General features: G+C 44.6%; 1 protein-coding gene across 2 annotated transcripts; it reads left to right on the forward strand.

The window, feature by feature from the left end:
* The first annotated feature begins 1,204 nt into the window (after positions 1-1,204).
* On the forward strand, positions 1,205-10,350 carry CHAMP1 (chromosome alignment maintaining phosphoprotein 1). 2 transcript variants are annotated; one of them, XM_086328745.1, is made up of 3 exons: positions 1,205-1,438; positions 4,429-4,549; positions 6,910-10,350. In XM_086328745.1, the coding sequence occupies exon 3, from the start codon at positions 6,948-6,950 to the stop codon at positions 9,360-9,362; it is 2,415 nt and encodes an 804-aa protein (XP_086184871.1). In that variant the 5' UTR covers positions 1,205-1,438; positions 4,429-4,549; positions 6,910-6,947; the 3' UTR covers positions 9,363-10,350. The 2 variants fall into 2 exon arrangements, with proteins under 2 accessions (XP_086184871.1, XP_086184870.1); XM_086328744.1 differs by having other exon boundaries at positions 1,205-1,343.
* The last annotated feature ends 6,566 nt before the right edge of the window (positions 10,351-16,916 follow it).

Raw genomic sequence — 16,916 nt, forward strand, 5'->3', positions numbered from 1 at the left:
CTCAGATCTGAAGTAGCCAGTAACAAAGTCGATGTCTAGAGAAGGCCGCTCCCAACCAAAGAACAAGCACTTTACTAACTCACGCCTACAAACATGAGGGGAGCACATGCAGGCATGGGTTCCCAGTGTTGGGTTCTAAACAAGAAAGAAGAGAGTGCTGGGTTGGGCTGAATTTATGGAGAGTGTGGTGGTTTAAACATCTCTTCTAGTTGTTTACTCACTGGTCATCCTAAATTCAGTGATGGCCAAGTGAAGTTCGAGTTTGGCACAGGGAATCTAGGGAGGTACTCTTCAAGCTCAGACAGGTGCCTCCATCTGGGAGGAATCCACAGAGCTCTGGTAAAAGATAGCTGAAAAAATTTAAAGCCTTTAATTATGTGTTAAAGTGAAAGTCCCTCAGTCCTGTCCGACTCTTTGTGACCCTATGGAGTATTAAGTCCATGGAATTCTCCAGGCCAGAAAACTGGAGTGGGTAGCCGTTCCCTTCTCCAGGGGATCTTCCCGACCCAGGGATCCGAACCCAGGTCTCCCGCACTGCAGGCGGATTTTTTACCAGCTGAGACACCAGGGAGCACAGATACTCATTGTACCACCAGGGAAATCCGAGAAGTTTTCTTCTAAAGCTATTAAGTCCGGTCAAATGTATGGATCATTTTGCTACAAAAACCTGAAAATTTCCTAGAATGAATATGTTACTATTTAAAGTTAGAATATTTCCAGAAATTAAAAGAACAGACAATATTCAGAATTTGGCGTGAAAGTGAGGATAAAATAAAAAATAAAGGAATAGACTAGAGATGCCTGCAACTGAGGTAATGGATGCCGTCTGTTCTCACACGGAACCCAGCGGCCAGACGCCGTCCTCCTCGCGGAGCTCCGTCGCGGCCGGGCACTCAGGAGCTGTCAACGGGAAAGAACTCGGCCAAAGGCAGACATAAACCCAGGACTCAGCAGCCGGGCGCTCGACCCCGCGGGAAGCACAAAGGGTTAGTGTTAGTGCGTGGAAGGGAGACCGGCCGCACCGCCTGCTCCCGGAGCTTCGGGGCGCGGCAGGGGCTGGAGGCCCGTCACTTCCGGGCGCGGGAGGGCTGCCGGGGGCCGCCGCGCTCCACACTGGGCGCCTGAGACCAGCGATCTGATTGGTCTGCGCGGGGGGCGCGGCGCCAAAGTCGTGTGAGCGCGCGCCCGCCCGTCCTGGGGCCGCGCGCACGTTCGCGCGTCCGGAGCCCGCGCCTGCGCCTCGCCGCCATTCGGGAAGCCGCCGCGCCCCAGGCCTTGGCGGAGCCGCCGGGACCGCGAGCTTCCCCCTCCTTTCCGGCCCGGATGCCGGCCGCGGCCCGCTGGTGAGGAGCGCGGCGGGCGGGGAGGGCCGTCCCCGGACCGCTGCCCCGAGGAGGCTTGGGCCTGCCGCCGACGAGGGCCCCAGGCGCGGCCGCAGGTCGGGTGGGGCCGCGGGCCTTGGGGCGGGAGCCGTGCGTCATCCCGCCCGAGGTCGGAAACGTTTTGTTTCAAACCGCACTGGGGCGACGGAACCCGGGCCCACGAGCTCCTGGTTCTGGAGGCGTTTTTTTCTGCCCCTCGGCTGCGTGGGCTTTGTCATTAATGCCGCTTGGAAGTCAGGGGGCAACCCGTGGAGTGGGGTGGCGTGTATCTGATAACTCAGCAACAAAAGGCCGTTTAAAAGTGGGCAGAGGACTTCAGTGGGTATTTCTCCTGAGGAGATGTGCACATGGCCCCAAAGCACGTCGAAGGATGACTCTTAGCTATCAGCGTTGTGAAAATGGAAACCAGTATGCGATACCGCTTCACACTCGCTAATATTGGTAAAAAAAAAAAAAAGATTCTGAAGTGTTGATGAGGACCTGGAGAAATTGGAACAGTCCTGCTTTGCTGTCTGGGAAGTGAAATGATGCGGCTATCAGCTATGGAAAATGGTTTAGAAATTACCATTTGAAGTTACCAGTATGATCCAGCAGTTCCCCTCCTAGGTATAAATTCCAAAGAATTGAAAGCAGAGACCCAGGTACTTGTACACCAGTGTCCATAGCAGCCTTATTCAGAGTAGCCAAGAAGAGGGCTTCTCTGGTGGCTCAGTGAGGAAAAAACCTGGCTGCAATACGGGAGACCTGGGTTCGATTCCTGGGTTGGGAAGATCCCCTGGAGGAGGGCATCGCAACCCACTCCAGTATTCTTGCTTGGAGCCTGGTGGGCTGCAGTCCCTGGGGTGGCAAGGAGTCAGACACGACTGAGTGACTAAGTGCAGCACAGTCTTTATTCAACCATAATAGCCAAAGGAGGTAACAATCTACATGACTGTCAACGGATGAGTGGGGAAAAAATTGTGGTGTATACAGTGGGCTGCTGCATATCCTTGGAATGAAATTATGATGCATGCTTCAGTGTATACATGCTAAGTAGAAAAAGCCCGGCACAAAACCCCCAATATTTTATGATTCCTCTCAAAGAGGGAATTGTTGAATGGGTATAGAATTTCTGTTTGTGATGATTTTGGAAATGGATAATGGAAACGGCCATACAACATTGTGAATGTACTTAATGCCACTAGATTATGCATTTAAAAATGGTAAGTTGAATGGTTTATTAATTTTTAAAGTGGTATTTGAGAAAGAACCTGGATAGATAGCAGAACATTATTGTGGTCCTTCATCAGATGCTATTTGCCTGACCCTGAGTAAGTTGTTAATGTCTAGGTTTCAATTTCCTTACCTGTAAAGTTTGCTTATTCCTGTAGCATAAAAATCCATGCTTCAGGATTCAGCGAATTCTTGGCAAGCATTTTTGCCTCCTGCTGGTTGTGGAAGCATTTTCCCTGCAAAAAGTTGTTGAGATGCTTGAAGATAGTGGTAGTCTGTTGGAGAGAGGTCAGGTGAATATGATGGATGAGGCAAAACTTCCTAGCCCAGTTCATTCCACTTCTGAAGCGTTGGTTGTGTGACATGTGGTTGGATGTTGTTGTGGGGAAGAATTGGGCCCTTTCTGTTGACCGGCGCCAGCTGCAGGTGTTGCAGTTCAGGGTGTATCTCATGGATTTGCTGAGCATACATCTCTGGTGTCATGATTTTGCCGGGATTCAGAAAGCTGTAGTGGATCAGACGGGCAGCAAACCACCAGACGATGACCATGACCTTTTTTGGGTGCAAGTTTAGCTTTGAGAAGTGCTTTGGAGCTTCTTCTCAGTCCAAGCACTGAGCTTGTCATCGTTGGTTGTTGTATAAAATCTACTTTTTGTTTCACATCATAATCTGATGGAGAAATGAATCATTGTTGCATAGAATAAGAGAAGACAACACTTCAAAAGGATGATTTTGTGTGTGTGTGTGTGTGTGTGCAGCTGATGAGCTGGCCACTTACCAAGCCTTTTTACCTTTCCCATTTGCTTCAAATTCTGAACAACTGTAGAATGGTTGATGTTGAGTTTTCTGGCAACTTCTCATGTAGTTGTAAGAGGATCAGGTTTGATGATCGTCTCAATTGATCATTGTCAACTTTGGTGGCAAGCCACTGCACTCCTCATCTTCAAGGCTCTTGTCTCCTTGGTAAAACTTCTTGAACTACCACTGCACTCTACTTTCGTTAGCAGATTCTGGACCAAATGCATTGCTGATACTGTGAATCGTCTCTGGTGCACTTTATGAGCCATTTTGAACTCGAATAAAAAAACCACTTGAATTTGCCTTTTATCTAACATCCTTTTCCTAGTCTAAAATAAACAGCAAGTAATGTCATTAGCAAAAAGAAGCCATAAAGTGAGAAATGCATGTTAAAATGATGTATATCGTGACCACATTTATTTAAGAATGTATTCCAGTATCAAACAGCAAAGTTTAACAATGCAAAACCACACTTTTTCATCAGCCTAATACTTTAATGGCTGCATTCACCATCCGCAGTGATTTTGCTGCCCAAGAAAATAAAATCTGTCACAGCTTTCACCTTTTCTCCATTTACCATGAAGTGATGGGACTGGATGTCATGATCTTAGTTTTTTGAATGTTGAGTTTTTTGAATGTTGTCAGGCCAGTTTTTTCACTCTTCTCTTTCACCCTCATCAAGAAACTCTTTAGTTCCTCTTCGCTTTCTGCCATTAGAGTAGTATCATCTGTATATCTGAGGTGGTTGATATTTCTTTGGCAGTCTTGATTCTAGCTTGTGATTCATCCAGCCTAGGATTTTGCTCTGTGTATATAATTTCATAGTGGATCATTAAATCGAAACTCAGCGAGGGCGATGTCGTGGATATTAGCTACCGTAATCTTTGGTGTCATTTTATTAAACTTAATGTCTAGGCTTTGGATTGGACCCCTGTTGCTGTTGGAAGGGGCAGGATAGTGAGAAATTATCGGAATTCTAGAGGGCACAGGTTTTCACAGTGAAGTAGTTTTGATTACTCTTCCTTTTTTTTTTCAGGTCCAACTTCTCATCTCTGTCCCTCATGTACTGTACGTTGCTTTCTGTGGTCTAGGCAAAAAGCCATGTACACTTGCCTGCCCTTTGAAGACCATTTTAAAGAATTTTTCTAAGACAACTGGTAAGTCTGCTAATGAAAAAACATGGTGTACTGTATTTCTTCCTTGTTCTAAAAGTATTTGTCCTGAATTTATACCGTAATATTCTAGTAGCATTGCTTTGCATATATTTTTGTGTGCTTTTAACATTTTTCACTTTCTAACATATAAGCGAATATTTTATGATGAGTGCATTTTTAAAAAGTGCTTAGAGTTTTTAAGGAAAAACGTTAAAAGCATACATACCCATATTGATAGTGGTATATGAACATGTATTAATTGTGTTAGTTACAGAATCTGGTTTAGCAGTTGTTGGATCCATGCTAAGAAGGGCATACCTGATATAACTGGTGGAGAATAGAATAGAGTCCAGAATAGAATCACAAAACTTAGTAATTGCTAAATAGAATGCTGCATCTCAGGAAAAGAACATTATGTCGTTGATTACATGTGTAATCAATGTTGAGATGAAAACTATCCATTTGGGGTCAAAAACAGGCTGGATACCAGAGAATTAAAGATACAAATATGTAAGAAGAGAATGAAGTTATCATTATCATAGGAAAAATACTGAGTTATTAAAAAAGTATTTGAGAAGGCATAATTTAAAACACAGTCATAAGAGAAACAGTTTTAAATTTTTAATTTTTGTGTAAACCAATTGGTCAAAAAGTTCTTTTGGATTTTCCCATGATATGTTACGGAAAACCTGAATGAACTTTTTGGCCAACCCAATATGTAGTTTAGGGGGAAAAAAAAGTCAAAGTCAAGAGACAAATGGTAAATTGAGAGGGTAGTTTCTATAAAATGACTGACTTCTTTTATATACAAAGACTATTTACAAATAATTAAAAAAATGCATAAAGTACATCCTAGAAAAAAGATATACACGTGGCTGATAAAAAGGGAGGATACTCAGTCTTTCTCATTAAAGAACGTTAAAACAATAGTGAGATGTCAGTTTTCACCTAAGGAGTAGCAAGGGTTTGAAGTGTAATGATCCTCTGGTGATGAGGGAATTGGGAATTCTTGAATTATCCCTCACATAGACGCACTTGGTATGTAAGGTATGTAATAGTGCTGCAGATTTTTGAGAGTTTGGTGAAACATTAGTTTCAGTTGCAAATAGCCTTCGAAACATTTCTAGGAATTTCCCCTACAAAAATACCCTCACATTCAAAGATCTGTATAAGGAATTTCAGTGCTTAGCCTGTGTGTAAAGATACCCTAGGAAATGCCTTCTAATTCAGCAGAAGCCTGTATGTGCTCTTACTGTAGAAATAGAAACTTGGTCCAGTTGCTCTTAGAGTCACCAAAACACGTTCCTCTCACTTCCTTGCGATCTGGCCCTGTTGTTTCTCCTGAGCCACAGACTTCTCTTCTTTAAATGGAAGCTCATTGCAGAAAAATGTTTAATACCTCATTTGTATAGAATGTATTCGTGCCCTTTTGTAAACATAGAACTTCTCTTTAGTGATACGTAAGTACAGTGACAACCCCTGGGAAGTGATACTGTGAATGTCTTGTCCGCATGAATGAGTATGTGAGTTTTTCTTAACTTTTACTGCCTAAGAAGATTAGCTTAAAAGTTTAAAAGTCCTGTTTTCTGGCAAACAAGTTGCCTCAAGGGTGTCCTCCATCTGAATTGCTGTTTTGGCAAACCCCCTCACAGCCTTTAAGGTCTCTGCTGAGAGCCTTCTCTGTGTTGTCTTCCACATTCGTATCTTCTCAACTGATATAAGTACCACATTGTAAGACACCCCTAAAACCCAAACACCTAGAAGAGCATAGGGCACGAAATAATTAATTCATTAAATGAATGGATAAAAACACATTAGGATGGATAAAGCATTACAAGATAAGTTGTCTTTTTTTTTTAAAAGTTGTCTTTTCACAGTTAGATTTAGTTTAACAAGCACTTTGTAAAGTGGGTCTAAAGTTTCTTGCTCTGCCTGAATAGCCTAGCTTTAACTTTGACATTTACTCAGCCTTTGTGTGCTAACAGCTTGTTGATTCAGGGTATTAAAGTGTAAGGCACATGCAGTAGATAATTCTGGAATCAGGCTTGGGTTCCTGACAGTCTTAAAACCTGGGTAATTGACTTTGAACATTAGGTTCGTCATCTGTAGATGAAAATAATATTGGAGTCATATTGTTAGGATTAAATGAGACGATATATGTAAAAATAGCAGAGTTCCTGGGACTTGGTTAAAAAAATTAGTTATATTTTCCCCTTCTCTTCACAGTCTTTATAGAGATATTTATAATAAATGCATGTGCCATTCTAGACTTAAAATTTTTCAAGTATAGAATGGACTAGAAATAGCATTTCATTCAAATTATGATCCCTGAAAATCATTCATTTATTTCTCCTTCGTCGCAGCACTGTTTTTAAAGAATAAAATCGTGTATGTTAGAAAAATGGAAGTATTCCAGGAGCTTCGTAAGACGTCGGCACGCTTGGAGTGTGACCACTGCAATTTCAGAGGCACAGACTATGAAAACGTACAAATCCACATGGGTACCATCCATCCAGAATTTTGTGATGAAATGGATGCCGGTGGGTTAGGTAAAATGATATTTTACCAGAAAAGTGCAAAGCTGTTTCACTGCCATAAATGCTTTTTCACCAGCAAGATGTACTCTAATGTATACTATCACATCACGTCTAAACATTCTGCTGCAGAGAAATGGAATGAGAAACCAAAAAATCAGTTCAACAAAGAAGGAGAACCTGTGAAAAGTCCCCCTCTTCCTGAACACCAGAAAACAGCCTCCAGTTCAGCAGAGCTCCTGAAGCCTGCCCCTGCCCTTTCTATAGAAACACAGAAACTTGGCCCAGTTGCGTCTCCAGAATCACCAGAACCAGCTCCTCTTCCTTCCCTGGACTCTCAGAAGCCTGGCCCTGTTGTTTCTCCTGAGCCACAGACACCTTCTCTTCCTTCTCCTGAGCCTCCAAAACCGGCCCCTGTCTCTTCTCCTGAACTTCCAAAACCAGCCCCTCTCGTTTCTGAATCTCAGAAACTAGTCCCTGTTCCTTCTCCAGAACCACAGAAACTTGCTCCTGTGTCTCCTGAGCCAATAAAGGCCACTCTGACTAATCCCAAACCCCAGAAACACTCCCATTTCCCAGAAACATTGGTGCCGCCTTCCGCCCCATCCCCCGAGTCACCAGTACTAGCTGCCTCCCCAGAACCTTGGGGACCGTCCCCAACTGCATCTCCGGAGTCTCGGAAGCCAGCCCAGACTGTCTCCCCTGAGCCGAGGAAGCTGTCCCCATCAGTGTCTCCTGAACCTTGGAAGCTGTTCTCTGCTGTCTCCTCAGAGCCTCGGAGGCCAGCCCCATCTGTGTCACCAGGCTCTTGGAAGCCAGGGCCACCTGGATCCCCCAGGTCTTGGAAATCCAGTCCGTCAGCAGCATCAGGACCTTGGAAGCCAGCTAAACCTGCTCCATCTGTGTCTCCTGGACCTTGGAAACCGACTCCATCCGTGTCCTCCGCCTCCTGGAAGTCTTCATCAGTCTCGTCTGGTTCCTGGAAATCTCCTCCTGCGTCTCCTGAGTCCTGGAAGTCTGGCCCACCAGAGCTGCGAAAGACCACTACCACCTTGTCACCTGAACACTGGAAGACAGTTCCTCCAGAGTCTCCTGAGCTTCGCAAACCTGGCCCAACACTGTCCCCAGAGATCCGGAGTCCAGCAGGATCTCCAGAGCTCAGAAAGCCCTCAGGGTCTCCAGAGATTTGGAAGTTTTCTCCTGATCAGCGGAAAACATCTCCTGCTTCAGTTGATTATCCTGAGTCCCAGAAAAGTTCCCGTGGTGGTTCCCCTGATCTCTGGAAGTCTTCCTTTTTCATCGAACCTCAGAAACCTGTCTTCCCTGAGATACGGAAACCAGGTCCTTCTGGGCCATCTGAGTCCCCAAAAGCAGCCTCTGATATCTGGAAGCCTGTTCTCTCTGTCAGTACTGAGCCTAGAAAGCCTTCCCTGTTTTCTGAGCCTACCAAAACCGCCCCTCCTGCTTCTCCTGAACCACGAAAACGTGCTCTTTTTCCAGAGCCCCGGAAGCATGCCCTTTTCCCTGAACTTCCAAAGTCTGCCATCTTCTCGGAGTCTCAAAAGGTAGTTGAGCTTGGTGATGAACCACAGGCAGATGCCATTGATGATCAAAAGTGTGATGTTTTAGTTCAGGAAGAACTAATGGCTACACCTAAGAAACTCTTCGAAGACACTTTATTTCCTTCCTCAAAGAAGCTCAAGAAAGACAACCAAGAGAACTCTGACGCTGAGCTTAGTAGCAGTGAGTGTATCAAAGCAGATTTGGATGCAGTAGATGGTAAGGGCCAAGAATCCAGCAGTGACCAAGAGCAGGTTGATGTGGAATCTATTGATTTTAGTAAAGAGAACAAAATGGACATTACTAGTCCAGAGCAGTCCAAAAATGTATTGCAGTTTACTGAAGAAAAAGAGGCTTTTATCTCTGAAGAAGAGATTGCAAAATACATGAAGCGTGGAAAAGGAAAGTATTATTGCAAAATTTGTTGCTGTCGTGCTATGAAAAAAGGTGCTGTTTTGCATCATTTGGTTAACAAGCATAATGTCCATAGTCCTTACAAATGTACAATTTGTGGAAAAGCTTTTCTTTTAGAATCTCTCCTTAAAAATCATGTAGCTGCTCATGGGCAAAGTTTGCTTAAATGTCCACGTTGTAATTTTGAATCAAATTTCCCAAGAGGCTTTAAGAAACATTTAACTCATTGTCAAAGCCGGCATAATGAGGAAGCAAATAAAAAGCTGATGGAAGCTCTGGAACCTCCACTGGAGGAGCAGCAAATTTGATTTTTAAACATGATGTGGATATGTGCTGTACAGAGTTGTCTGTTGAACCCATTTGTTGAAAGTATCGGTTAGAAAGCCTAGTTGGGCCAGTAGATGCTGATGTTTGTGGTGTACTGTGTTTGTCTCAGTGGTGTTACAAAGAATAAGTGTTATTTTTTTCTTGGTCTCTTGTTTATGTGGCTGTTGTATAAGTCAATAAATGCATATTGTATATTCCATATGGGTAAAATTTCTCTAATTTCTTTAGTATATTTGAGTAATAGGAAGAGGTAGGTGTTCTGTATAACAAGACTAAGTCGTACCCAGTTGGAAATGTCTAGTTAAATCTTTTTTGTGCAACTAATTTTGGACAATGGAAATTAGGCATGAAAATTCTGAGAAGTTTTGTTCTCTTAAGTGTGTTTTCAGATCATAAAAGTTATTTTAAAGTTTCTATTTGGTCATAAAATATTAGTTTATTAATCTTGAACCACTTTTAGGTGTTTATTAGCTTTTATGTCATGGAAGTTTGGAGTCTCAGGGTTGCCGATTTTCTGCTAAAAGAGGGGAAATTGAGTCAGTTTAAAATATAGTTTGCAGTCTTCTCCTGTAGGAAACAGAAACGGGTGTGATTTTAGGTCTTGTCCTTAGTTGATTCCTTTGGGGTCTTCCATTCTGTACCCTACCCCGGCTCTGGCCCTTCCCTTCCCTGTGGGCTCATACCCACAGGTGACCCTTACTTGCCAAATGTGGTACGAGTTGCACCTCCTCCTGGGCCTTACGCACCATCTTTTGGGGCTTCAGACCAAGGTCGTGAGCAGAACTGAAAGTCTTCCAGATTCACCACAAAAAGTTTTATAAATAAACATTACTGTTTAAGAAATACGTCAGTTCTGTGTTTTTCACAGTTGTTACTGTAAGTACTTGGTGCCTGTTTATGGATTGTTTTATTCTAAAATATTTTGTCAAATGTGTATCAACCAAATTAAAAACAAAGGCTTTCATGTTAGCAACATCTTCCTGTGTGTTTTCTTTTGTGTAATTATTTCCAGTTTCCACTTGTTTTCACACTGATTTTCATATCTGGAGCAGCATTTTCTAAGCTCCTTTTTCTCAGGGTGGTCAGGTAGGTTCAGGGACTGTACGGTCATCCCTTGGTGCCCACAGGGAATTAGTTCCATGACACCCTGCAGATACCAAAATCCATGGATGCTCAAGTCTCTTAAAAGCATGTAATGTTTGTGTTTAACCTGCGCATGTCCTCCCATACTTTAAATCATCTCTAGATAACTTAGAGTGCCTAACACAATGTGAGTGCATTGTAAATAGTTATCAGCAAGTGGCAAATTCAAGTTTTGCTTTATGGAACTTTCTGGAAATTTTTTCGAATATTTTTGATCCATGATTGGTTGAATCCATGCAAGTGGAAACCAAGGATGCACGAGTCCTAGCTTCATGAGGCTTTGTATGAAAATTCTCATCAATCCACGCTAGCCTATTAAAGGGCACTTAATCCTGGTGGTGGTCAGTCCTGACTGCTTCATTTAAACAATAGGGAGCATTTATTGTCGTAAGGATTCTGATTTGTAGCCAGAAATGAGATATTGGCTTATGCACTTGAATTCCATCAAACAAGCAGCTCCAGACCTGTCATTTCAGAGAACATGATCTGGCAGGGAAGGCACTGCTTGGTGGGATTGTTGGTTTGCACTGGGCAGCTTAACAACAAGCTTGTGAGTTGTGCAGTTGACTCCTAGACATGATGCCAACAGGCAGCTGGGGGAAGGTGTCTTGGATACAGCTGTCTTTAATATGCTGACTTGATTAAAATTATGAGTAGAAAAACAAGGGGCCTCCAGTGCCCAGAAACTGTTTTGAAGCCTGCAATCAAAACAACCATGTCTGAGCATGTAACAGCATGCAACAGGTTCTTTGGAGTCATATCTTTCGGTGCAGTCTTCTCAGAGAGTCCTCTATGTCTGCTCAAGGGGAATCTAGCTAGATCCTATAACTGGGCATCTCATGTTGGTGTTTAATAATGCTGTCATAAGATGGATTTGGTGCTAGATTAAGTAGCTGTGCTGCATGTGTAGTTTGGCATTAAGGCCAATTTTAGTTGAGTAAACCACCATGTTCTTGGCTCACCTCAGTTGTAAGCTTCCCATTTTTTTCTCCTTTTACCTCTAAGGGGTAAACTGTCCTTAGTTTAGAACCTATTTACTTTCTTTTTACTTTTTCATTTGTTTATGTATTTTTGGCTGTGTAAGAATTTTCCACAATGTGATCCACACAGTCAAAGGCAATGAAGCAGTCACTGAATTGATTGTGACTTTATGCTTCTGGTGCCAAAGAAACGAGATTTCTTTGAGGAACACATACAGATTGCCATTAGACACATGAAAAATGCTCAGCATCCCTATCTGTTCAGTTCAGTCGCATGGCTCTTAGGAAATTCTGGAGGAATATATCAAAAAGAACGGGTTTCCCAGGCCAGATTAGATGTAAAGAGCCTGTCTGCCAATGCAGGAGAAGTAAGTTCAATCCCTGGGTGGGGAAGACGCACTGGAGGAGGGCATGGCAACCCACTTCAGTATTCTTCCCTGAAATACTATGGACAGAAGAGCCTGGCAGGCTACAGACCACAGGGTCCACAGAATCAAACATGACTGAAGCGTTAGGGGTTAGGGTTTAGGGTTAAGGTTAGGGTTAGGATTTAGGGTTAGAGTTGGGGGGTTGGGAGGGTAGAGGAGGGGGTCAGGAGTGTGGAGAAGGGGGTCGGCAGTGTGGAGGAGGGGTGGGAGGATGGAAGGCCTGCTGTCTGCACATAAGTCCCCACCCCCGACCATCTTCAGAATTGCTCATTCGTGTAGCAAGCATCCTAGTTGGGTTTTCACCTGTGTAACTGGTGGGTTCTTATTGAGCAATGTGAACAGTGACATTAAATGTCCTCAGTCAGGACTAGATACTTAACTATGCCACATACAGGTGTAAGAACCTGGGGAGGCATGTGCAGCCAGTACCCCTAGGAAAAGGGTTCAGACTTGACCCTTCAACATTTTGGGGTCCAATCACTGCTTTATCATTTATGAGGGCCCAGTTCTGACTCTAAGGGTTCTGTAATCCAGCCTCCATCCTCCTTTAATGAGACCCACACTTCTAGGATCCTACAGAGCAGGGCCTGTGTGAGTTCTCTGTGGCTTCTCTAACAAACAACCACATGTTGGGTGATTTAAAGCAGCAGGAGTTCATCCTCCCCCAGTACTGGAAACCAGACACCTGAGATCAAGGGCTGAGGTCCCTCCAGAGGCTCCAGGATAGGAGCCTTCCTGCCTTCTCCAGCTTTGGGGCTCCAGGGGTCCCGGGGCTTGTGGCCCCATCCTTCCCACCTCTGCCTCCATCTTCACAAGGCTTCTCATCTGTGTCCTCTTTCATCTCTTATAAGGACTCTGGCAGTTGGATTGAAGGTCACCCTAACCCTAGATGACCTTACCTTGAGATCCTTAACTATTATCTACAAAGACCCTTTTCCCAGATATGGCCCTGTTCCCGTGTTTTGGGGGACACATCTTTTGGGGCCACCATTTACCCCATTATCTGTATATAAAATAACCCTTATTTTAGGAGATCACCACAGGCCCATATAGGCGGGCACAGACAGCGGCCACACTCGTGGCGTCTGGAGAGAATCAGGATCCTGGAGTCACCTGGAACAGATCATGCCTGGCTTCATCAGGTGAGGGGAATCACAGGGAGGAGTGGGGCATGGTCTTGTTCAGGCTTCAGAAAGACCATGTTGGGTGGGATGTGAGACGCACCGTGAGGGCAGGAAGCTTTGTAGGGCCTGATGGAGGGATTAGGCTTGGGCCAGGGCTGTGGGTGTAGAGTGGAATTAGTGTGGGGATTGGCCATATGCCCTGGAGAAGGAGCTGACAGTCCCTGGGGCACAAGGAACTGGGAACCTGGGAGGCTTCTGTGTTTCTGAACCAAACTTGAGTCCACACACCTGAGAGCAGTAAAGCCAGTCGTCTGACACCAGGTGCAGTAAAGGAAAGTGCAGCATTAACTGTAAAGGCACCAATACGTGGAGACAGGTAACTCGTGCTCTAAACCCTGAAATCCCCGAAGGGCTTCAGGAAAGCAGTATTACGGGCCACATGAGGGAGGGGGTGACAGAGAACTGCTGGTGCACGGTTCTCTGGTTGGTGAGGTAACAGGCGGCTAACCTCACAAATTCTCAGGCACTGGACACTCTGGGGGTGACGTGTTCATGCTCATCAAGTAGTTAACTTCTTCCACTCAGTTGGGCTTTTAGCAGCTGTTACACAACTCCCTGAATGTGCCTCAGATACTGTTGTCTCCATACTTCAGAGAGGAGTTACAGCAGAGGATACGGGACGGGGTCTGTTCTGGGAGGGCCCCATTGGCTCCTGCTTGGTTATACCAGGTGTCTGGGCTCAGCCAGCTGGAGAAGTTGGGGCTGCCTTCTGGGCGTGGGAAGCAGCAGGATCTCAGTCCTTGAGGGGCCTGTTAGTCCCCAGGATGAGATGGGGAGGCTGTGGATGGACAGATGCACCTGGCCTAGGAGAGGGGTACAGGCTGGAAATGTCACTGGAATCATTGCAGGGAGGAAGGGGAAAGGCCAGGAGGGGGCAGGTTGGTTATAGCACCTATGTGCAGGTGATGGTGGTCCTGTTGGACACAACTCAGAGCCATAAGGAGTGGTGGTCAGGGGCTCAGCTTCGTTCTCTTGTTCTTTGTTTATCTGTAACTTCCCACTCCTGCAGCGAGGAGCCTGGCCCCCACCATTTGCATTTGTCAGGTCTTTTCTCCTCTTCAGATAACGTGTACAGTGGTCTCAGAATTGCTAGCTACTGCACTCTGGAACGGAGAAGGCAATGGCACCCCACTCCAGTACTCTTGCCTGGAAAATCCCATGGACAGAGGGGCCTGTTGGGCTGCAGTCCATGGGGTAGCTAGGAGTCGGACACGACTGAGCGACTTCACTTTCACTTTTTGCTTTCATGCATTGGAGAAGGAAATGGGAACCCACTCCAGTGTTCTTGCCTGGAGAGTCCCAGGGATGGCGGAGCCGGGTGGGCTGCTGTCTCTGGGGTTGCACAGAGTCGGACACGACTGAAGTGACTTGGCAGCAGCAGCACTCTGGAAAGATCTGTATAAAATGAAGCCCAGTGTTTATGTGCAGGCCATTTTGCCTTTTGTGTATCTATTCATTCATTTCCAAAGTCAACACATTTCGCCCCATCTCCTACAGTGAGATATCTTTTCAGTGCATTTCTAATGTGGTTAGGTTTTATTGCATTTTGTATTCTGTTCTGCGACTCTCCTACACCCTGAATAACTATACTTGAGTAGATTGTTTGATCCTTTGGGCTATACAAATCGTTAGCGTAGACAAATGCATAGTGACAGGGGTCCATCCTAAAGCATCACAGGGAATACTTCAGCCCCTTCAGCAGAGGATCTGCTTATCATCTGTGTAGCTGTGCTTTTCCTAGAATGTCATAAATGAGGTCATACCCCAGACTGTATTCTTTCACTGAGTGATAGCATGTGAGAGTTAACCATGCTTTTCAAGGTCTGGTGGTTCATTCCTTACTACTGATGAGTAATACTCCATTGCATGTGTATGGGAGGAAAAACAATTTTCACTCTGCCCTTCCATAATACAAGACAAATCACCAGGAGAAAAAACAGAGGCATACCTCCTCTATGCTTCCCTGGTGGCTTTGTGGTAAAGAATCTGCCTGTAATACAGGAGACTTGGGTTTGACCCCTGGGTTGGGAAGATCCCCTGGAGAAGGAAATGGCAACCCACTCCAGTATTCTTGCCTGGGGAATCCCATGGACAGAGGAGCCTGGCTATAGTCTGTGGTGTTGCAAGGAGGTGAACATGACTTAGTGACTAAAACAACAAATAGCTTCTGTATACAGGGGAGCTACCAAATAAACCTGAGTCACTCCCTGAAATGTCCAAAGTCATCACCTTAAAAGCTATCTTCAGCTAAAAACAAGACCCTGAAGGATGGGAGAAGCCCATTATGGAAGGTAATTACACAAAACACAGTAAAGAAGGGTATGATTGTTTATAGATTTAAGTCGGGACCTCTCCATTGATAAGTTACTTGAGTTTTAATTGTCCTTTTATTTCTGGTGCAAACAGGGACAACCCTTAAATGAAGAGATTTCTCTGTTGTAAATGTCCATCACAAAACGGCAATTGCTACTTAGTTTACTGAGAGTCCTCTTTTTTTTTTTTCTTTTTTCATGGAAGTGGACTTAAGCAATCCTCACAGCAGAGAGGCATATTTTGGGGTGGCATGTTCTACTTGCTTTGACATGGATATACCCCAATTTGATTATGCATTCATCTATTGAAGGATACCCTGATTACTTTTAACTATTATGGGTAGTGCTGCTGTGCCTAAGTTCATCTTTGTTTGCGTTTGGGCATGGATTTTTCAAAGCAGTTTCCTAAATACTGGAAGTACGATTGTTGGCTCTCAAGGTGAGGTGTGCTTAGCTTTAGAGAAAACTGCCCAACTGTGTTACAAGGTGGCTATGCATGCATCCCACCAGCAGTGAGGGAGCGTTCCTGCTATTCCTCAGCCTCCAGCAATTGGTATTGTCATATATTTAGAGTTTAGCAGCCCTAATATGTGTAGTGTGATAGCTTGTGACTTTAATTTGTAATTCCCTAATGGTGTATGGTGTATGATGTTGAGTGTGTTTCTGTTTTGTACTATCTGTATAACTTTTTTTTGGCTGTGTGTCTCTTCAGATCTTTACTTGTTGTTTATAGGGTTGTTCAAGAGGTCTTTCTCTATTTTGTGTCCAAATCCTGTATCAGAATTTTTCAAATATTTTTCTTCCAGTTTGTGGCTTGTATTTTGATTTTCTGAATGAGGTCTTTCAGAATAGACATCTTTATTTCTATAAAGTCCACAATATTTTTCTTTTGTAGACTGACAGCTCGTGTGTTAAAACTCAAAGCTCATGATATACAGGCCAAACCCAGGGTCATGTAGATTTTCTATGTTCATGTCCACAATTTTGATAGTTTCAAATTTTAAATGTCTGTTAATAAATTTGAGAGAATTTGGTGACTACGTTTCATTCTATACAGTTTCAAGTTAATTATTCCTTAACTATTTTGGAGAAGTTTTGGATATTGGCAATATTTCCGGACACGACTGAGTGACTTCACTTTCACTTTTCACTTTCATGCATTGGAGAAGGAAATGGCAACCCATTCCAGTATTCTTGCCTGGAGAATCCCAGGGACGGCAGAGCCTGGTGGGCTGCCATCTCTGCGGTCGCACAGAGTCGGACACGACTGAAGCGACGCAGCAGCAGCAGCAGCAGCAGCAGCAGCAGCAGCAGCAGCGTGAGTGAGGCTTGATCTGCAGTTCCCATTGGCTGGCAGGGAGCGAGGAGCCCGCCTCCTCGACCACCCCCACCCCAAGCGGAATTCCCGCTCTGCCTGAGCACCTGGCTGCCTGTGGCTGCTGACTGGAGTCTGGTCTCCTCAGGACCCACTGGGGTTTCAGCTTTGGG

This window comes from Bos grunniens, chromosome 12, assembly GCF_055505025.1.
Source record: "Bos grunniens cultivar Pamir isolate PY7600 chromosome 12, Bosgru_T2T1.0, whole genome shotgun sequence".
In the NCBI taxonomy this organism is placed as follows: domain Eukaryota; kingdom Metazoa; phylum Chordata; class Mammalia; order Artiodactyla; family Bovidae; genus Bos; species Bos grunniens.